This window comes from Solea senegalensis, linkage group LG9 (genome assembly GCF_019176455.1).
Source record: "Solea senegalensis isolate Sse05_10M linkage group LG9, IFAPA_SoseM_1, whole genome shotgun sequence".
NCBI lineage: Eukaryota > Metazoa > Chordata > Actinopteri > Pleuronectiformes > Soleidae > Solea > Solea senegalensis.
The window spans coordinates 23,704,626-23,727,202 of record NC_058029.1 but is presented as its reverse complement, the minus strand read 5'-3'; the positions used below and the strand labels follow the sequence as shown (position 1 = coordinate 23,727,202).

Here is a 22,577-nt window from a genome sequence, read left to right as displayed (position 1 = left end):
TATATGAGTTACATGGTCCTGTTTTTGTTGTTGTTGACACCTAAATCCCACTCAGTTCCCCCAGAATCCGAGTGGAACCGCGTGGACAGAGTCCACAGTCTGCAGGACAAAGTTCCAAACCCGCACAGTGAACTGCGTCAGGTAGTCTGCTGCAGTCATGTAGGAGACTTCAGAGGGACGTGTCTGTTGAACGACTCTGTGAAGTGAAGTGAAATCATTAGCGTCCACGGTCCCGTTCACGCAGCTCGGAGCTTCATTGTGCCACTCGAGCCAAACATGGTACGCGTGCGGAGGAAAGCCTGCGTCGCCCTCTTCCTCTTCACGCTCTTCGTCTTCGGGACCATGATGGGACTGAAGACCCTGAAGCCCACTGACGGGTTCTCGGATCTGGCTTCTGGTTTTGAGCTCGGGGCGAAGGTGGATCGGCGCTCCGTGTCCCGTGACGCCACCGCGTCCCCGGGTCAGTCCCACGCAGCTGGCAGCATCACCAAAGCAGCTTTGTCCAACTCCGGTCCAGAGGGGACCATATTCTACGACGTTCATATTTTTTACTACGCCTGGTACGGCAGCCCGCACATGGACGGGAAGTTCATTCACTGGGACCACATCCTCGTGCCACACTGGGACCCCAAAATCGCATCCAGCTACCCGAGAGGAAGACACATGCCGCCCGAAGACATCGGATCCAGTTTCTACCCCGACCTCAACCCATACAGCTCCAGAGACCCAGACGTGTTGGAGTCCCACATGGAGCAGATAGGAGCATCTGCAGCAGGTAGACCTCAGGGATGCACACTGGGCACACTGAAGCTTTTCAATCAACTCTTTGAGTTTAGCACTTCCTGGACTCTCAGTAGGTTTGTTAAGCAATAAAACCCCAAAAACATCTAAATGTAAAACTGCCTTTATATAACAACACGTATGGTCATGTTCAACCCTTTAAAACACGCAGAGTTTAAAAACAGTTTAAAATAAATAATTTTCTTTTACCTTTTGTTTTTTAACCCTGAATCATTTCTTGGAAAGAAAATAGCTGAGTAATTTTTTGTGCCCAGTAGCTGCACACAAATCTGGCTTGTGTAAAAGGCAAAGCTGCCTCCCTCTGCCTGCGCTTAACAATTTCAGCACCACAAATCCTCCGGACAGCTCCCCCACACACACACTCAGCAGAACAGTGGTCAAATACACATGAATGTTGTGTGCTGTTTGTCCCTGAACCTCACACAGACTGATTACTCGATTGATCTGATTACTGAATTAGTCGTCAACTATTTTGATAGTTGATCAAATTGATCGAGTGTTGATCAAAACAAGCTTAATGATTGTTTCAGCTTCTTAAATGTGAATATTTTCTGGTTTCTTTGCTCCATAATAACAAAGTGAATCCTTTTGGTTTGTGGACAAAACAAGACATTCAAGAACATCATTGCCAGGTTTGGGAAACTCATCAATATTTTCTGACATTTACAGATCAAACAAGTGCTAGATTAATCAATTAATCGAAATGGAGCATGACCATGTCTGTGTTGCTGCCATGTCATTGGTTGATTTGCATAACAAGCTGAAGTTGAACAAGTGTATTAAGGTGGACATTTATTTTTAAGGGAGCCCGTAGAAAAAGACATTAACAGACCACTGCAAATACATACATAGATAAATAAATAAAAGCAAATCAGAAAACAAAGGAGGAAAGACAGACAGAATAAAGGGGGTAAACTCACTGTTGGTAGCACACAATAAATACATTTACATGCTTATTTACATAGAACAATGATACAGAGACATAATAAACTACTTTTACAATTCATTCACTTAAGGGTTTTCCATCAGACTCAAGAGTTGATGCCAGTTAATCTGTAATTGTCTTACTGTATCTGACTTTGATGATGATGATGATGACAATAATAAAAATAGAGGTTTAAAACCTTTAACAGGAATGAACTAATGTCAATTTTAAGTGCATGAAACCTGGATGATATTAGATTATACTTTATCACCCTTTTCTTGGATGGGTCGTTAAATGTAAATGGGAACAGTAACACACACACACACACACACACACTTGTGGCTTCTCTGAAAGAAACCTGAGTCTGTGCTCTGGTGTCAAGTAACAGCCACATGTGTGCAGCCATCAGCAGCAGCCAACACTCGATAGCTCCTGATGTCACTGTCCTGCAGCTCAGTGGGTTATTGTACACCGTCAGGAATGAGGACCGTGAAACCTCACCGTCCCGACAGATGCATCATGGGAAGAACGGCTCGCAGTGCTCGCTTAAAACAATCCATTTCATTAGAAGCAACAGCTGACCCATGTCTAAACAATTCATTTAGCGTGATGACTGATGACTCCTGTCACTTCCTCTGTGAAGTGGCAGGAGATAAGTAAAGTGAATAGCAGCGGCCATGATTATACAGCGACGTACTTCAGTATTGTAATCTAATAGCAGCAAGCACACATGTTCAACGAGTAAACAGTGAGTGCGTACATATACACATACTTATACACACGATGTGCCAGATCACTGGTGCAAGGCAGTACTGTGGCCAATATGGAGCCATTCCTCAGCCTGTGTCTGAGCATGAGCAAGCATTTCTCTACCAGAATTTATGAGCTGTCACAAAGTCAAGCTTTGTAGGAAGACTGCATTTAGAATATGAAGGATGTGGGTGATGGACATGCAGGCATTCACATACAGTACAAACACAGTGTTCTCCTCCATACTGTCAGGGTTGAATTCATCAAATACAAAAAATTATGTTTAGTTGTAGACCACGCCCTGAAGGCGTACTTCCTGTTGCCAGTAGGTGGTGCAATGACTGGCTTTGCAGGGTTTTATGAGGACCGTGGATGTATTATTAGAACGGAACAAAGCACCTCCCCTTTGGTGGTAAAAAAGCTTCTGACTTCTGGGGTTATTTCAGGGTTGTGAGGCCCAAAGATTCGCGTTACTCCTATCATGGTTTTACAAAAACTGAACCCTGTGAATAAAATATATAGAATATAAAGATCTATAAAAGCCTATGTCCATGTCTTGACGTGTCCTGTGCACAGTTTTACAGGCATCTCTTTTACTACTGTGGTCAATGGGAAAACTGCTTTTTGGGCTGCATGAGTAATTTATTTGTTGCAGTACCACAAGTGGCCACTGGAAAAAAATTAGCTGCAAGCATATGACTGGGCAGAAGCGTGTTGTGTGGCTAGAGGGAACACAAAATAGTTTTTTTGTCCTTATAATTCCTGCAAAATTCATTAAATCGCTCTACAACTTGGTCAGATTGCAGGTTTCGCAGGTCCTGAACTACGTGAAAGAAAAAGATGATGATAATGAAAAAGTAAACTTCTCTACTCTCTTTTTTTAAATAGAGATGTAGAAAACAACTTCACAACAAGTTTTATTTCATGTTTATTGGCCCTTTGTTAAAATGTAGTGTGTAACATTTGAATATAAACAAACGTCTGTTACATCAATCCAAATGAGTTCCCACAGTGCTGATTAAGTCTATCAGCTCTCTCTGTGTTTCTCAGTATAGTGATGTTTAGAGTGTGTCACCACTCCTGCGCTGTACAGAGAAAGTTTGGACAAACATAAATAGCAGCACTGTGTTCTGTTCATGGAGACTAAACAGAGGTAGAATAATAACATCGATAACGACAAAAATCTAATACATGTCCAGTTTCAAGCTGGACATAATGCAGTTAACGCTGACTGTCAGTACCTCGTGCAACAACACTATGAACTACCCCTTTAACTTCACTCTCGGAGGTTTTACGACTTGAACAAATGACCACACTCAAGTGTTTGACTGTGTATCATCTCCAGGGGTTCTGGTTCTGTCCTGGTATCCTCCCGGTCTGGCTGACGACAACGGGGAACCGGCAGAGGATCTGGTGCCAGCTCTACTGGACGCTGCATACAGACACAACCTCAAGGTAATCTAGAGACATCTAACTCATCTGGTCTGTGTGTTTATGCGTGTTCTTTTATTTATATCTTTGTGAAGTCCAAAAACACCTTGATCTTCTGGAGACATTTTGTCTTGGCCCCATGATATTAAAGGGCTTTTCAGGGTCAAGACCTGGTTTTGGAGTTAGGGTCAAAATTGGATTTAGGTTAGGGTTAGGCACCATTTGTGATGGTTAAGGTTCGGGTAAAGGGTCGCATCATGTCCATGATGTGTCCTCACTAAGATGTAAAAACAACTTTGTGTGTGTGTGTGTGTGTAGCGTCCTAAGAGCGCTAAGAGCAATGAAACAAATCCATTCTGAGGATATTCAGATCATTTTTCACTGCATAAGTAGTTGCAGGAAATGAGTGACACTTTTTCAATAGTCTGTCCATTTCATTGTCTGCAGCTGCTGATGGAAGACTTAGTTTTTCCAATAATGCTGATATATGCTTTATTTAATTAAATTGTTTTATTTGATGTTTATTTAACCAGGTAAAAAACAAGCCTCCTTCACAGGAAGGACACAACTGCAGCATGAAAGGTTGTAGATTAAAGAATACAACAATTTAATCAGATATCCCAAACAACATAAAGGTAAGAGAGGATGAAATTAAGACTAAAACAAAAGGCAAATATATGCAATGAATGCAATTACACCAGCATTTACAATCACCTTGTAGCACCGAGTCAAAGAAAGGATGAGCCATTACTCATGGTCAAAAGGTTTAATTGATCTTGAAAGACCAACAACGTAAGGGCTAGACAAAAATGAGACAGAAAAAACACAACATTATCATTTCTGTGGCAAATAACATAGTAGATTATCACTGCGCAAGCTAGCAGACACAAAAGTTCACATAGCCATTAAATAAAAGACCTTGTTGCCACTCTTGACTAATGCTAAAATTCTTTTAAATGTTATCTATTAAATGCGTTATCTCTTGCCATGTTTATCCTATGAACTTAAGTCACCGTTTATTCTGTTTTCTTCGTACATTTCCGCTAAGTTGCATCAAAAACACAGATTCAGACTTTCAAAATAAACTTCCGGTTAAGCCGGAAATAGGTGTCACGTCGACGATAGCTGAACACAGTTGCTAACTTGACATGTTAACGTGCTCATGGTCCTTTACACACCTTGACTATAATCTTGCCAAAATATGAATGAAGCTGCTGAAGTTTGTGAGTAGATGTAAATGTTTGTCCTTATTCTTTCCCTTCATTCATCTCACTCACACTTTCTTTGGATGTGTGGTTGTATGTGGTGCTGATACACATGGTTACATCTTGGCTGTCAGTGGGGACGCAAGGAAAAACAGATTTTAGTCATTTATAAAAGGGTTCATTCAATAATAATAATAATAAGAACAATAATATACACCTGAAGTTTGTAATCTGCTCACACCTGCACCAAAGTCCATAGAGAAAATCCCTGTTTTTAGTTCATGGGGATATAAGAGTTACTGGTCGACTGCTGCGTCATTTCATAAGTTTTTGTCACTTGAGTGAATGTAAACAAAGGATTTGAAACAAAAATACAAAAAATAGCACATTAAACTTACAAATGGAGGCAGCAAATGGTCAAAAAGCTCCTTTGGGCTGTGATGTAAAATTGCCGATTTTCTCTATGGAGGGTAAGCAGTTTACATATCTTTAGTTTCCAGTCAGTAAAGGTCGTTTCACAGTGAGATGAACTAGCAAACATATTCTAAAGATACTGTAGACGTCTGTAGGCTAATGTTTTATTCAGTGAGCCTTTTCATAAGCGGCTGTTTTACTTGTGTTTTAAGAGAGAGCAGGCGTCTGTGTCTTACGCTCTTTCTGTCAAACACATATCGAAAACACCCAAACTGTCCATTTAACACAGCCGAGGATATAGTTGATTCAGAGTAGCCACTGTGCCGTGGTGAATTATACATGCAAACTGCTGTTCTAGACTCAGCTTGTTCCGCTCTGTCTCTGCTACTCAGCGCTTTGACTCTGGATGTTTGCAGCTGCAGTGACATGTCCCAGCATTAAAGCAGAAAAAAGGGTCAAAGAGCTGCCACTGCTGGATCAGTCGTTCAGTGAGGACTGAATGAGCTCACATCAGCGGGGGTGAAGCGGTGGGGGAGCAGCAGAGCCACATGACCTTTTGCCAATTAGGTCGGAAAATGGTATGACAGAGAAAATAGGTCCCGCCCGTGTTTGTCCTTCTGCCTCCCGCCACTGAGCGACAGCCTGATTAAACTTTTATTGGCAATACTCGCTCGTAATGCGATGAAATTCATGTCAGCGGCTCGACTCACACAGATAGAGAGTAAAGGAAGACAATGGGGGAGAGAGAATGATAAGATTTTCTAACATGTTCTCCGCAAAATGTTCTTCAAAATGAGAGATTAGGCCAGATATTTCCTGAGCGCTGATGAAACGCTTTACCCGGAGGCCATTCTTTCTGTGTGAGTGCATTTGAAATGACAAACCATACAACAGAGACTGGCTTGTAAGAGTTTTCCCATGTCAAAGCATGCCATTAATAATGCACCAGCTGCGTTCGCACAACACACTACACATTTAAGGAAAGGAATATCAGATAAATGACACGACACGCGGACATGCAGGAACAAGATAAACCCTTTAGTGGTCTTAGCTGAGAAGGGAAAGCACTAGGGTTTGTCATAAATTATTAAAATTTGAGGGAAAATTCAGTGTTTTAACTGATGATGGAACAAAATAAAATATTGTTTGTAATATGGTGTCATTTTAGAGATTAGATTAGATTAGATGAATTAGTAATAATCCTACATTGATCATAAAAGTATATTTGTAGTAAATAAGATTGTTAATGTGGGAGTATTTACACCATCCTGTGTGGATAATTAACGATAATCCAAGCCACTGAAATTCCAGCAGCAATGAGACACACTTTGACCTTGTGCTTTCCATAAACACATCTGATCAGAGGCTGATTTGCTTGTCAGATTCGATATTACATTTATTTTATTACGTTGTTTAGCTTCAGGCAAAGAAAAAAGAGACTCATTTAGATATGCAACACTGAGCTGAGGAGGTTTTACACGCGATGGTGTCACTAATAGATTGAGTTTAATGCGATGATTTATTGTCATCAGTGACCCGACTGCAGTAAATAATCTTAAAAGGAGTAAGTGTGTGTGGACATTTCTTTATTAAAGATCATAGATCATAATCAGAGTAGACAGAGCTTTGCTTCCCACTCCAACAGCACAGTGAGGACCTTTATCCTCACTGCGCATCTCCTTGCATAATTTCAGCAAAATGCTGACAAGGTGAAGAAGTTTTGGCTCCAATCATTCGGAGCTACTTATGCAAATTTCCCCCTAAAACAACAACATTCATTTCTGGTTTCCACTGAGAGGCAACCTCAAAGGGAGGAAGGGAGGAAGGGAAGCCCCAGTGAGGGGAGCGGCGACAGATGGTCACACAGGAGCCGCACAGCAACAGAGACACCGGTAAACCAGAGCACACATGTATCTGCTTGTAGCAGCAAAGTGGCTAACGGCTAATCTGACAAAAGCGTGTGGGAATGTGAGGCGCTTTTGTTTCGAGTCCTTGGAGAGTCAAGTAAAGTCAAAGCACACAAAACAATTGCATATTTATGAAAAATATGAACGCAAATATCAGAAAGATTAAACTCTGAGACACAGTCTGCAACGTCACCCTGGTCATTTTATTCAGTGCAATCAAAAAGCAGCATGTGAACATGTCGTCACAGTGGGATTACTAACAGTCACGGAGGCATCATGCAGCGCGACTATGACCATTTAATATGAGGCACTTAAAGGCACAGTAGGGAAGTTATTTTCGCGGTCTTGATCAGTATTTCCATAATAACATTCCAGCAAAATGTAAATCATTTTGCCCCCGCTGCCCCCTACTGTCTGTTAGCGGAAAACCAGCCTTGTAAGATCAGGACTGCCGACCCGGAGTCCTCAGAATCAGGAGGTCTCACATTTCTTCAGGATCTTTAAGATCAAAACAGTGATAGCGTTATTTTAGACGATGGCAGATCGTGCAGAGAAAAGCGAAAATCGGGGGAAGTGAGGAAGAGGAAAGGACAGCGTGACCGGTCGAGGGGCAACACACGAGTAAACGGCGTGTGGCGAGAGGAAGATGCCGACCGGCACGGACATGGCTCCACGTCTTGTTCACCACATGGCCAGGAGAGTGGAAGGGAGGGGGAGTGTCAGCGGGAGACAACGGATGGACGGATGTTTACGGTGGTGTCTTAAATATATGTACTCCAAAACTGTAGGGGGAGCTCTGTAGAGAAAAGGGTGAAAAAGCGACCAGACCTGCACAGTTCTGCTTTAAATTCAAGCAAATGAACGTGGTCTTTACATCCCACGTTTGAGATGATATTGAGTTCAGAATAAAAAGCAAGAGCCCGATGCATCGCGTGCACCGTGTGTTGCGTGTGGTTGTTATGTTGCAGAGCAGATCACATGGAACAGTCTCCACATGGAACAGTGCTGCTGCTCGACCTTGATGAGCTGGAACAGTTTCTGTAGCGAGTGGAGGATGGAGGATGGAGGATGGAGGATGGGTGCACATCGATGGGGACTGCAGGTTAGGTGCAGGACGGAGGCAGCAGAGGGAAAATGTGCATCATGGGTCCCATGACTCGGTTTTTGCCTCTGCACCCTGAGGGGCTGCAAAAGTCCTATCTATTAAGTAGGCCATGTCACTGCATGTACATGAGGGAATGATGCCCATGGGTGCAAAATCACAGCTATCGCCAATACCCCCCCCTGCACCGAGCAGCTAAATTCAGTCTTTTGTGACCTTTATCCACTGACATTGTCCACACAGTGAAACTGACAAAATTCAATAAAGAAATGCTGTATTTTATTGAAATTGATCTAATTAAACGTAAAGGGCTGTTATCTTTTACCCCTTTTATGCTTTCTGCGTGACATGGCATTAAATTCCACTCCACTCAGCATAAGTCACTACTGGCTCGTTCCAGGCTGATGCTGTCAATGTTTACGAGCTATTAAAATTGCGCCAACTCCCGTCTCATTTGCTCCTCAATGACCCCTGAGTAACGTGCCAGTGTGTTTAGAAAATGAGCCGTTTTCAAGTGGTCTGTGAGCAGGAGAGCATCAGCCTCCCATCTGTCTGATTTCTGTGACTAATCTCAGCGAGGTTTATTGTGGCCAGAATCATTTCACCATCAACATGCACATTTTTCTTTTCTTCATTAGTGATTTTTGTTGCCTCTTTCTAACAGTTTACATCTGCAGTTTCCGCGGCTATAGTCCATCCAAAACAAAGCAAATCAGCATCCTGACACTTGGTACGCCATCACATCAGCTAGCCATTTATTAGCCATTTATACACAGCGGTGCGAGGACCTATTGGACCCATTTTCTTCTGAAAGGATCACATTTTTGTTGTTTGGAGTTGGCGGAAAATATAAATAAAATATGTAAAAGTGGTGCAAAATGGCTCAATACTGCCCCCAAGAGGTGAAACCCGGTAGGACAAAGCCAAAGTCCAAAAAAGCGATCATGGATGGCCTTAACAACAAGGTAACAGAAAACCTGCACTAACCCTTTAAATTAGAGGTTGAGAAAGGGGAGCTGTGCTTTTGAAGCTCAGTCAAACTGATGACAGCTTGCATCCATTTAGTTGCCTCCATATATTTATATAAAAAGCAATTTTCCTTCCCGTTGTTCCCCCCTGGGTGTCCAGAGCTGCAGAGGAATAATGTTTCACCTCAATCATACATTATTCAAAGTCACTGAATTCTCTGGCCCAGCCTTTAAAAATATGCTACTGTTATTGTTCATGTCTTTCCAGGTCCTTTCAGTTCCCTCTGCTGCTTTTGTTGAGTCAGTTAAACCCTGATTCAGAGCTTTTTCAGACCACAGACTAATGTCACGCTATGCTTTAGGGCAGTGGTCAGCAACTTGTGGTCTGTGCGCCAAAACTAGCCCGCCAGTATTAATATCTGGCCCGAGAGATGAAAAACGTGATTATTTAAAGCAATGTTTCTATTAATTAGTTGTTTATCTTCAAAAAAATGCAAAATCATGTAGAATTCAATGCCTTTTATTCTGAAAAACAGATGAACTGAGTCAAAGGGCAGTTTAAAGGTACATTTTTTAACCAACACATCTCTTAAATGTGCTATTTTTTACAAGATTGAATAGTTTAGATCACATGAAGAAAAGGTAAGTAGAAAAGAAATACAGGTTTTGCCTGATGACGATATGATGGTATTTAATTGGTAGAAAATTAGCTCTATGTCTGCTTTAGGACCACACAAGGTTAACATGGTGCATGGTTGACTTCTGTTTGTAACTTCCTGTCTTCAGTTGTTGATGGTTTCATCTAAATGTTTGGGGTTGGGTAGGTGATCATTTAATTTTTACCAATAAAGAAATTAGATTAGATAGAATTAGATTTGAAAGACATTTATGTTGTATGTAGTATGTGTACACAGGATTAGACACTCTACTATCAGACTTCATTTCATGTGGATTTAATCCAGATTACAGATTTGGCAGCCATCTAAATTTAACATGGGAAGTCCCAAATTCAGATAAGTATATTTTAGTGACACCTTCACTGATCAGGATGAATCAGGAAGATCCAAAAAGTCTTCTGGACACAGTGGATCTAAATGTTTACATTTCAAGTGTCGCTATGTAAAACAAAGTAGAAGTCTGTGCTCTTATTTCTTTTATTTTGTATGTGCAAAGAGAAATAACTTCCTGTGACTGTATTGTTGATGATATTTATGTTGTTGGGAGTTTCTCTGGCCTCTATCATAACTCTCCCTTGAGAAACAGGAAACTTGATTCATAGGCAACACTCGAAAGAACCGACTGTGGCGTCTTGTTTTTAATGACAGACAAAAAAGATGAATGGAAACCAACAAGGCGTGTTTCTCTCGGTGTTCTCCCAGGTTGCGTTTCACATTCAGCCTTACCAAGGGCGGAGCGACCAGACCGTGCACGACAACATCAAGTACATCATTGACAGGTAAGCTGACCGTCGCTGCGTCACTATGTCAAATCAATTAGGAGACCATCACGTGTTCATGCAAGACAGAAATATTTAAAGGCAGAGTTCAATGAAAAACTGTAGCTTCAATAGCCACTTGGCTCTCCTAATAAAATCTATGCCTGCTTAAGTCTATGATATCTTGAGAATAGGTCTGCTGAATGTTTGCTGCCTTATCTGAACATTGGCATAAATGTTGGGGGGGCGTATTTTAATGAAAAGAGGAAAAAAAGCACTACACGAATCAAAAGAGCTGACGCTGATCAAAGTGGGTGATCGATTAAAGAGCACACATGATGCTCTGTTCACAGCTGTGAGAGAGAGACACACACAGGGAGAGAGACACACACAGACACACACACAGGCAGAGTGAGACACACACACAGGCAGAGAGAGACACAGACACATACACAGGCAGAGAGAGAGACACACACACACAGGGAGAGAGACACACACAGACACACACACAGGGAGAGACACACACACAGACACACAGAGAGAGACACACACATACACAGGCAGAGAGACACACACAGACACACACACAGGGAGAGAGACACACACATACACAGGCAGAGAGAGACACACACAGACACACACACAGGCAGAGAGCAAGACACAGACACGAGAGAGAGACACACACATACACACAGAGAGAGGGAGGGAGACACACACGAGAGAGAGACACACAGAGAGAAAGAGAGAGAGACACATACACACAGGCAGAGAGCGAGAGACACACACACACTGGGAGAGAGGGAGACATACACAGTGAGAGAGAAACACACACACACAGGGAGAGAGGGAGACGCGCACACAGGAAGAGACAGAGACACACACACAGGCAGAGAACGAGACACACACACAGAGAAACACACAGGCGGAGCGAGACACACACAGGGAGAGAGAGTGAGACACACACAGTGAGAGAGAGAGAAACACACGCAGGGAGAGAGAGCGAGACACACACTCAAGAGTTTTCCTATCTACGTCACTTGAGCGAGTTTTAAACCACAATTGAATGCAGATTTCACACGGTAGTCACAGAATGTTTAATGTTTAGCTCGTTTATGTCCATTTTTCACATTTTTATCAATTATTTTAGATGATTCCTATCTTGAGACTGGTGGGGTGGCGCCCTAGCGCCCTCTATGGACGGGCCGCCACTGGTTAGACAGGCTTTTTTGACTTGAAACGAAAATGTGTTAACATTAAAGTCTATAGAGACAAATCAGCACTTTAACACAACCTCACACAGGTGTTTATGGATCCACTGCTGCCTCATCAGTCAGTTGAAATGAGTTATTTTGCAACACTGACGTCTGAAATCCTTTGTTTGTATTTACTTAAGTGAAACACCGTCGAGCAGCAGCTCCTGTGTCCTCCTGAGCCAAAAACACTGATTTTCTCAATGAACTTTGGTGTGGATGCAAATGATTGAAGTTTTCCAGCCAGAAAAAGGCATAGATTTTATTCAGTCACCCTTAAGTGGCTTAAATCTATTTTTCTGTGTCAACCACACTTCCTAAAACCTCATCTATCACTTGAAGGTTCATATTGAGTCAAACTCTTGCATCATTTAAGAAACTTCCACAAAGTTTGGCCCGACAAAAGTTTGTATCCCCAGAAACTAAAATGTTGCTGCAGACCACTGGTTTGTAATGAGTAGCTGCGTCAGTGTCTCGTTTAAGTGGCGTCAGTGAACGAGTGAAACGAGGACACAAAGCAGATGTGTCCTCCACAGTGGACGCGCAGCAGCACCTTTAAGGGATTAATAAACCATTTAACCATTTTTATTTGGGATGTGCTGACACTGGAGTTAACTCCATGATGAACGCAGATTTTTTTTCGGATTCATAATTGGATTATAGTCTGTCGCGGGACACTTTCATCTCATATCATGCAAACATAGTCCCTTCCACTGAGCCTCCATCGTGGTTCTCCACTGTCAGGATTATAGAGTGTAATCCCTGAAAGTCAGCTGACCTTTCACCTAGCACACATCCTGTATTCATAACTTCTACAGAAGCCTGGATAGCTCAGTCGGTAGAGCATCAGACTTTTAATCTGAGGGTCCAGGGTTCAAGTCCCTGTTCAGGCGAAAGAGATGTTTTAAATTGCACAAAAGTAAAGATTTGTAAATGACTGAACTGAAATACATTACAGTTTCCATTTAAATTAAGACAGAGTTGTGGTCGTGTGCAAGCTGAGTCTGTAATTAATGTCCTGAGGACAAGTGGAAGAGAATCGACTCACGCTCTGTTACAGACCCAGTCAGCCTAAAGCCCTTTTTCCACCCTCCACCCACATGAAGTCGGGCCCCATAAAGGCTTGGGGAAGTTTAGAGCTTCTGCCAAAATATAAGCCAGTTCCTTGAAACTTGAACGTCTACATTGTCGTCCAGTGGTTGTTTCAAAATGTCCTCTAATGAAAAAGGCGTTTAAGTTTCAGTGTTATGAGACGACACAAGTGGATCACAGCTGAACCCGTCTGTGCACAGCCTCGCTAAACTTAACAGCTTACTGAAGAGAGTTGGGCTGGTTTATTGAAAACAAGGAAATGACTGTGTATAAAGTCAACTTGTAACCAGTGCTCAGTTTTGAAAGTTCAAATTTACTATGAGAATTAGTTATTTTTTATACATTCACTAATTAGTGACAGTGAATTTGATCTCTGCATTTAAAACCATCCTTTTTACACCCCAGTAGTGAACACACACAAGCTTACAGGAGCAGTGTGCAAAAGAAAATAACTCTATAATGGTAAATGGTCTGTATGTATACTACAATCCACACATTCTATCACACACTGTCAGCACAGCTGTCAGGAGCAACGTGGAAGTGTCTTGCCCAAGGACACATCTACATGTAGACTAGTGGCGCTGGGAATCAAACCCACAACCTTCCAGTTGAACGACAACTCGCTCTACCACTGAGCTACTGTTGTGCGAAATTGGTCTTATATTTTATCTCACTATGTGATTGTTATTGTCGTCTTCACAGGTACGGCGACCACGGAGCCTTCTACAAGTTCACCTCCAGCACTGGGAAGCGTCTGCCTCTGTTTTACGTCTATGACTCCTACCTAACTCCTCCAGAGTCCTGGTCTGAATTCCTGACTCCCACCGGCTCCCACAGCGTGCGTGGCTCCGCTTACGACTCCGTCTTCATCGCCCTGATCGTGGAGGAGCGCCACAAGCACGACATCCTCGCCGGAGGCTTCGACGGCATGTACACCTATTTCGCCTCCAACGGCTTCTCCTTTGGCTCCTCCCACCAGAACTGGAAGGCCATCAAAGCGTTCTGTGACGGCAACAGCCTCCTCTTCATCCCCAGCGTGGGACCCGGCTACATCGACACCAGCATCCGGCCGTGGAACAACCACAACACGCGCAACCGGGTGAACGGCCGCTACTACGAGACGGCCCTGCAGGCGGCGCTCGACGCGAGGCCGGACGTCGTCGCCATCACGTCTTTTAACGAATGGCACGAGGGGACGCAGATAGAGAGGGCGGTGCCTAAAAAAACAGTGACCCGTGTGTATTTGGACTATCAGCCACATGGACCCGACCACTACCTGGAGCTGACCCGTCGCTGGGCGGAGCAGTACAACAAAGAGAAGGAGCAGTGGCTCATGTGAGCGTGTGAGCAAATGTATGGAAACGAACAAACGAGAGAAGAGTCGATGTAAAGACAACACGGATTCTTGAGGATGTTGCGTTTACGTTTGGATTAAACTGACCGTCAACGTTCCTGCGAGAACACGACTTTACACAAATGTTTTTTATCTGTAACTCTGGAAAGTTCACACCATCCCGACTACGTCTATCTGCTCCACACAAACCTCTGTAAAGTGGTGTTTAGATCCTGTGTCATTCCAGCGCTGCACACAGGAAGTCCTTCATTTTCTCATGTCATGATGGATGGGTGGAGGCAGCAGCAACACTGTGCAAAAAAGTTTGTCCCCGCCCGCCCCTGCGCTGCTGCTGCTGCTGCATACACGTAAACGCTCCCTCAGTCAGGTCTGATAGTATTGCTTGACGCAACATACCAGACCGAACAGAGGAAGAATAATCCAATCAAATCAACAACAGAAAAGTGACATATTGCAGCCCCGATTTAAATCCTGTAAATCTTCTTCAGCCAATCAAAACCTGTCATTGTTACAACTCTATTATTAAAAAATATATATTATTATTGGTATTATCATTATTATTATTATTTTTATTGTTTATTATTTTTTTAATTATTATTTTTATTATTATTATAAATAAAGCCACAGCCTCTTTCATGCCCGACCCACCCAGCACATAAACAGCTATGATCCTGCACCACACAGTACGTATGTGTCAGCATGAATGTGAGGGTTCAACAAATCCTGATTCACCTTTAATTCAGATCACAGAATAATAACATGTTATTTAAAGGTGCATTATGCAACATTCTGCCTCACAAGCTATCAGGAAACTATAAAGATGAATGAACTATGTAAATATATAGTAGAGTACTGACGACTTGATCTTATCAAGCCTCTGTTTTGGTGTTGATGCATTCAAGTACCGTAGGAAACATCAAACCCTGTGTTCATCATGTTCACGATGAATACATTACCTGTTAATGCTTGCATTTTCTGAAAGCTATGAGTTCAGGATGTTCTGTGTATGATAAGTGTAAGTCATGACAACAAGCTCCACTTGAACACAACAGGAAACGCAACAGGAAACAAGCCTCTCAAACTCAAATGACCTGGGGGTCAAACTTTTTTGGGAAACGGCTTCAAGTTTCAGTCTAAGTTATATCACGATATCCTGTCATGATGTCGCAAAAACAGTATTTGTGACCACATTTCCCCCAATTTCAAAATAAAAGTGTTTGATTTGATATTGAACGATGTATAGTTTGCAATAAAAAAATATTTATGATGCGAAATGATTCCATTTGTAAAAGAACCATACAGAAAATATCGGGTATCATCAAATCGATTAGTGGTAGTTAAAAGTGCTCAGCTGAGGAGAACTGTCTGGATTTACCTGGAAGACCTGCTGCCCGTTGAGAGCTCTATGTGAATATAAAAGACTCATTCAGGGGGTAATGAAAAGCAACAGTTCAATCTGGTTTTTGTACAAAAAAGTATTCCGCCAAATGAAAATCATTTCACCCAAATTTCACACACTGAACCTTTAATGCTGCTGCCCCATACTTCTTAGAATTAATTGTAAATATTTTACAGTTTTTTGGTGCTTAATTACAAAAATAAAGTAAAAACATTCACTTTTTTTAATTTATATTCATGCTTCTTAATGCTCACCTGCAGTAACACCTGGGGAATCAAAAATAAAAAAAAAACAGCCTCATAAATTCAACTTGTCAAGTCCTTATTCCAAAATAAAATTGACCAATGTTGGAATATTAATATTATATGTGCAATTTGCTTTTAATGATGGTGTAACTCCTTTAATATAAAGACGCCACGTTGACTGGAGACACATTATTTGCTTCCTCTTATTAAAATAAAATAGAATCAGATGTTGACAGTGTTGATGCTCTGAGGAAGTTTTAAACAATAACAGTATGGTTTGTTTTGTGACTTTGCTCGTTTTCCATGTGAAGGCACTTCTGAATTCTTCACTGCTTTTTTTTTATATATTAAAGTAAGATATAGAAATAAAGAAGAATGGAGTGTGCAGAAACACGTCTCAGATAGTTTCATACCGTTGGAAGAAAAAAGGATTTATTGTGGTGATACAAACAGAATTTAAAAAGGTACATACACAGACTTGGCCCATGTTAAATCCAACACGAATGCAGTGTTACAGCCGCAAACTGCTCACTTCAAATATCCACTGATCTCTGGAGATTCTACGCATTTTCTCCCTTCAGGTCCTGAGTCAAACTTATATAAAAAAAAAAAGTCAGAATGAGCTCATGTAAGAATACAGTGAATGTGTTCAAGCGAGGCTCCACCCCCTTGTCTCATCCAAATAATCCGCCATCAAATGTAAGAACCTATTTCTCTGAACTTTACCCATAATTATATCTGGAAATAACTTACGAAACTGACAAACTAAAGACTGGAGATTCTTACACGAGTTAACATTTGATGTCGGTGCATTTCTCATCGTCTTAATCCCTTAATTTTATTCCAAAGACTCGTTCAGTTGACACACTCGACCCATATACAGTATCTGAATATAAGAAAAATATCACGTCACACCATCATTTTCTCAGCATGTTGCTTTGACAGTATAAAAAGATAAAAGCTTTACATTTACATTAAGACAATCCCATACTTAAATTGACCTTTCTGCGGTTTTCAAAATAAATGATTTGCAGTCGACACATGGTGAGGCAGAAAAAACGCTCGTCCGAAAGAAGAAGTCGTCCCAGATTTTAAAGCAGCCACAAGAGATTCAAGTTTGTTTGTTTTTTGTCTTTTCCAGGGAAAAATAATTCCTCCATGTGACAATGACAACCGTTTCATCTCTGAGGTCAAAGTTCATTGTGCGTCGTGGAGTGTCGAAAAGTTCAAAGGTCATTTTCAGAGTCCTCTGACAGCCCGTATTTACGCTCCAGCACATCGACCGTGGAGGACTGAGCGCTGAAAACACAATTACAGACAACGTGAGGTCTCGTCCACACGGACACACGACGCTCCTTTGACTGTCTTTTTGTAAAATGAATACCCATTTTCATGTTCTTTCATTTTGGTTGTAATTTTACAAAAATAAAATGCACATTTTTACGTTATCACTTAAAAACAATCCTGGCTTTCAAAATAAGAGCCCCTGACTTTAACTTTTTACTACGTATAGTCATAATTCTTTTAAAATAAAATAAACATTTCATGATAACCTTCGCTCTATTAGTTAGCACCACAAGTTTTTATATTATTTTTAGTTTTAGTGCTTGTTCCATAACAGTCGTAATTAGTTTCATTTTGCACATGCGCAGCACAGAATCAGTTTTCTGGTCCAAATCGGTAAAGATGTGCATAAAGCTTGCACACGGTGTAGAAACTTTACAAGAAATAAAATGACATGGACACCTAAAGCTTCATTTGTACGTGTATATAATAAACAATAACGCAAATAAACAAAAGAAGAAGACAATGATGAAGTCATAGACGAGGGAGAGGTGGTGCTATGACATCATTGCATTGTCAAAGTCGGTTGTATGAACGTTTTGAGATAAGACACAAAATCTCTGCAGATTATCCTCATTATCTTGTGTTCCTATGAACGGGCCCTGAGTTTATGTCACATACACAATACAGCGACTCCAGATGGAGTTTTATCCGTCATTAGTCGTGAGCGGCTGACATGTTTTCCTCCACTAATCAATGCCAAACACTTGCCTTTGTTTACCGCCGTTTCAAATTCTTTCAGAGTCATGTCCTAAACAGGAAGAGCGACAGCCTTTTTACACTTTAGTCGTGAAAATAAAGTGTAAATATACGCAAACTACACGTGTGTGACCTTTCCAGTCTCTGCTTGGAACACTGGGGGGCGGGGCCTGCTGTTCCTGCTGACTGTGACTAACATCGCAACCCTCGACCGCTTCTTAAAAAACTCAACAATGATAATTATAATCAGACAACGACGTGAGTGTTGTGCATCATCATGTGCAAAAGACACGAGAGGTGACGTCACACTTGAATAATTCAAGTCCTTATTTCAATCATCAACAGGAACTTACCAGCCAGGTCTGATGATGCGATATTTGCCGAGCACCGACAAGTCGACCACTGTGGACCCGAGGCGGTTCTGGTCTCCTATTGGCCCTCCATCCACCACCACTGCCAGTTTGGGCCAAAGCTCCTGAAACTCCTGCAGAAGAAAATGATAAAGAAACAATAAACCTTCGAAAATGAATTCCGATGCAACAGAACCTTGTCCAGACTTGTTTTTCCACTCACATGGACGTCCACTGTGCTGGTGTGTGAGCTGATGTTGGCGCTGGTGAGAGCCAGCGGTTCCCCACACATCTGGCAGAGGCGTCGTATGAAAGCGTGGTCTGGGATACGTACGCCGACAAGCTGATTGTCGCGAGGATATAGAAAATGATTATTTAACATTGATAAATAAACTATGAAGCATTTTATTGTGAGGACAGGTGAGGACTTACCGAGGTGAAGGGGTTGAGATCCGTGTTCAGGACTTCAGACCTTTCAAACACCAGCGTGACGGGACCAGGCAGCAGGTCACCCAACAGCTCCTCCTTCACTTTCACTTTACAGTATCTGAACACACAAGACAAAACAACAACAAGCTGTGATTTAAAGCTGCTTAATCTTTAATTCTGCTAACAGACAAGCACTCGAATCTAGAGATTCTGCAAAGACAGTGTCAGCACGTCAGCACACCGCTGTTGAGTGTTCAGCAAACAAAGACTCACTTGTAGATATCGTGGATTTCTCCGACACAGATGGCCAGAGGTTTGTGTCCATTGCGTCCTTTGATGCCGTAGATTCTTTTCACGGCTCCAGAGTTTTGGGCCAGACAGGCCAGACCATAGATGGTGTCTGTGGGCACAGCCACCACATGACCCTCCTTCAGAGCCTTCACCGTGCACCGAAGGATCTCAGCTCCATCTGCAGGTCAACAACATGGAGGGTCATATTATAATAAAATCCGTAAGTGATGTTTCCACTACCACAGAAAGACATGCTGCTTGTTTCAAACACTTCTATTTATCGGTTTCAGCCCTAAGAGAAATGAAATACTAACTGAAAAAAGACTTTATTTACCTTTCTTACAAGACTATTTTGTAGTAATAATGTGATTGTGCCTGATTCTTGGTGCCCATGCTGTCAGTTGCATTAACTGGTAAAAAAATGTTTGTTTTTTCACATTACTATAAGGTGGGCCACACTAGGCCCTAGTGGCTAGCACTGTTGCCCTGCATCAAAAAGACCCAGGTTCATGAACCCTGTCTAAAGGGTCTTTCTGTGTCTGTATGCATGTTCTCCCTGTGTGCGTGGGTTTTCTCCAGAATCTCTGGTTTCCTCACACAATCCAAATAAATATGCAGAGGTTAATTAGTCACTGTATGTCAGCTGGGATTGGCACCAGCAGCCCCACAACCCTCATGTGTACTGTATTTGAATACGTCATTACGGTCCGTGACAGTCCCTGTTGGTGTAATGTAGTGTTTGTCACTCCTGGTCCTGGGGGACCCACTGTCCTGCATGTTTATGATGTTTCATAAACATCATAAACATCAAATCATTGTCGATCAGGTCGTCAACAAACCCTGCAGAAGCCTGATCACGACCCAGGGAAACTTCAAAAACATGCACACTGGTGTAACGGACTAAAATATTTTAGTCCATGTAGTGGAACTGGATGGAGATACACATGTATTTTTTTTTTTTTTATGTGTATTCAATTTACAGTTTGTACACATGTATTTTTATAGTAGTATTATTATCACGAACTTGTCTGGCAAAGACAGGAACACACTGATCGGCTTCAACAGTAAAAACAACAGTTATTAGTTGTATTGTTGTAGAATGGGAAGTGAAACAGGGCAAGGACCAAAACACGCAGCACGAGTCTGATGCAACACGCTGTCAATGTCACTGTGGACGCGGAGAGCTGGCAGCTACATTCAGCCGCTACATACACACACACACACACACACACACACACACACAGTGAGTGTATAGCTCACCTGCGTGTCCTCCCGGATGAGGAGCCGGCGTCAGTAAACGCAGGACTTTGCTCGGTAGCTCTTTACACGCGTGGGCAGCAGATGAACTGGATCTCATCATCATTTCTGCTGCGACTTTAAACACGGAATTCATTCAGCAACAACCCTTTAACAGCGGCATGCTTGTCAGCTGACAGACACGACTTCCGGGTTACGCCCCCTAAAACAATGACGACACGTTTCTTAAAGGGATACACTCATACTATTGCGTTTCTGTGTGCGCCAGGCATTTCAACATAAAAGCAGCTAAAACTATTAGTCTATGCACAACATTTAATGACTTTACTAACATGCTATCTCGAATTTACTGTCTTTTTTTGTGCTATTCATATTTATTATTGTTATTACTATTATTATTTGTTGTTAGTTTATCCTTTTCCTCTTTTTGAATTTCCCTTTATTTAGTCCTAATGTATGGAAGCCCATTTCTGCCAATTGAAAAATAAAAATATATTATTAAGTAATTATGAGATGCTAAGTCCTAATCTCGTAAATATGATTTAGCATCTCATTATTATGACTTAGCATCTCACAATTATGACTTAGCATCTCACAATTATGACTTAGTATCTCGTAACTATGACTTAGTTTCTCATAACATCTCATAGTTATGACATAAGATCTCACAATTATGACTTAACATCTCGTAATCATGACTTGGATATGCATCTCATAGTTATGACTTAAGATCTCTTGATTATGACTCAGTATCTCATAATTATGACTTAGTATCTCGTAACTATGACTTAGTATCTCATAACATCTCATAGTTATGACTTAAGATCTCTTGATTATGACTCAGTATCTCATAATTATGACTTAGTATCTCGTAACTATGACTTAGTATCTCATAACATCTCATAGTTATGACTTAAGATCTCTTGATTATGACTCAGTATCTCATAATTATGACTTAGTATCTCGTAACTATGACTTAGTATCTCATAACATCTCATAGTTATGACTTAAGATCTCTTGATTATGACTCAGTATCTCATAATTATGACTTATTTTCTCATAATTATGACTTATTTTCTCATAATTTTGACTTAGTTTCTCATAACTATGACTTAACATCTCGTAATCATGACTTGGATATGCATTATTTTCTCTCTCCATGTACCGGAAACGGGCTTCCATGTATTTAAAACAAGACGGATCAATTTAATAATTGAATAATCTTTAATAATCGTATTACATGCTTGAAATAGTGCTTCGTTATAAAATTATCATATGACCTTTTGTAATGTTTACAATATTACCTTTTGAACCACCAGAAAGTCTCCGAATAATCTCGCGAGGATACCGCGCGCCCTGACGCAAGTGTCCGCGTCATTGACGTCAATTAGGATCATTAAAACCACCTGTGAGCGGCTGATTCAAACCTAAAGACGGACTCTTAATTAGAGAGGTCTGAGTCAGTTGAAAGGACAAATATGTCTACTGTCATGTCGTCTGACACGGGTAATAACATCTGCTTTGTTTCTCTCAGTTGTGATGATTATTTGCATTTTTCTGAGTCTTTCTGAAACATTTTCCAGACCGAACAGACGGTTCCCTCGCCCGCTGGACTGAAGATGGCGTTTCCCCGGGGGTTCAGGTGAGTCGCACTTATCATACTTCTTTTATGTTTGTTCACACTTTACTAAATTAAGATGATGTCTCGTTCTCCACAACAGCACGAGAGGGTTACTGACAGACTGAGGACTTTATCTGAGAAGTTGTCAGTGTGTGACACTGTCTTGAATGACCTCAAGGACCTGAGTGATATTTTAGTGGTGAGTTAGTTTTTTTTAAATGACACATTTGTGACATTGCATATTTCCTTTTTAAACTAACTTGTATTTATGTCCCACAGAGAAAATCTCTGCAGGATTTGACCCTACC

The 22,577-nt window shown here is 41.5% G+C and overlaps 2 protein-coding genes and 1 non-coding gene across 3 annotated transcripts; 2 read left to right on the top strand and 1 right to left on the bottom strand.

Moving 5' to 3' along the window:
* LOC122774330 (glycoprotein endo-alpha-1,2-mannosidase-like protein) lies at positions 1-14,908 on the top strand. The gene is made up of 4 exons (XM_044033478.1): positions 1-775; positions 3,822-3,931; positions 10,883-10,959; positions 13,983-14,908. Exons 1-4 carry the CDS (start codon positions 277-279, stop codon positions 14,617-14,619), a joined length of 1,323 nt encoding a protein of 440 aa, XP_043889413.1. The 5' UTR covers positions 1-276; the 3' UTR covers positions 14,620-14,908.
* trnak-uuu lies at positions 13,009-13,081 on the top strand. Its single transcript has one exon. It is a non-coding gene; the product is annotated as a tRNA-Lys (tRNA).
* Positions 14,909-16,688: 1,780 nt separating the features above from the next.
* yrdc (yrdC N(6)-threonylcarbamoyltransferase domain containing) lies at positions 16,689-20,837 on the bottom strand. Its single transcript, XM_044033220.1, has 6 exons — positions 20,652-20,837; positions 19,374-19,569; positions 19,104-19,218; positions 18,895-19,014; positions 18,675-18,805; positions 16,689-17,577 (listed from the first exon to the last, which is right to left on the bottom strand). Exons 1-6 carry the CDS (start codon positions 20,782-20,784, stop codon positions 17,505-17,507), a joined length of 768 nt encoding a protein of 255 aa, XP_043889155.1. The 5' UTR covers positions 20,785-20,837; the 3' UTR covers positions 16,689-17,504.
* Positions 20,838-22,577: the final 1,740 nt, after the last annotated feature.

Bases quoted from the DNA above. Each gene is read 5' to 3' on its own strand.
- LOC122774330 (XM_044033478.1), top strand. From the start codon at position 277: ATGGTACGCGTGCGGAGGAAAGCCTGCGTCGCCCTCTTCCTCTTCACG. The intron at 776-3,821 runs GTAGACCTCAGG...TATCATCTCCAG, and splicing joins GATAGGAGCATCTGCAGCAG to GGGTTCTGGTTCTGTCCTGG. The intron at 10,960-13,982 runs GTAAGCTGACCG...TCGTCTTCACAG, and splicing joins ATCAAGTACATCATTGACAG to GTACGGCGACCACGGAGCCT.
- yrdc (XM_044033220.1), bottom strand. From the start codon at position 20,784: ATGAATTCCGTGTTTAAAGTCGCAGCAGAAATGATGATGAGATCCAGT. The intron at 19,219-19,373 runs GTGAGTCTTTGT...TTGTGTGTTCAG, and splicing joins GAAATCCACGATATCTACAA to ATACTGTAAAGTGAAAGTGA. The intron at 17,578-18,674 runs GTAAGTTCCTGT...TTGTGTTTTCAG, and splicing joins CGCATCATCAGACCTGGCTG to CGCTCAGTCCTCCACGGTCG.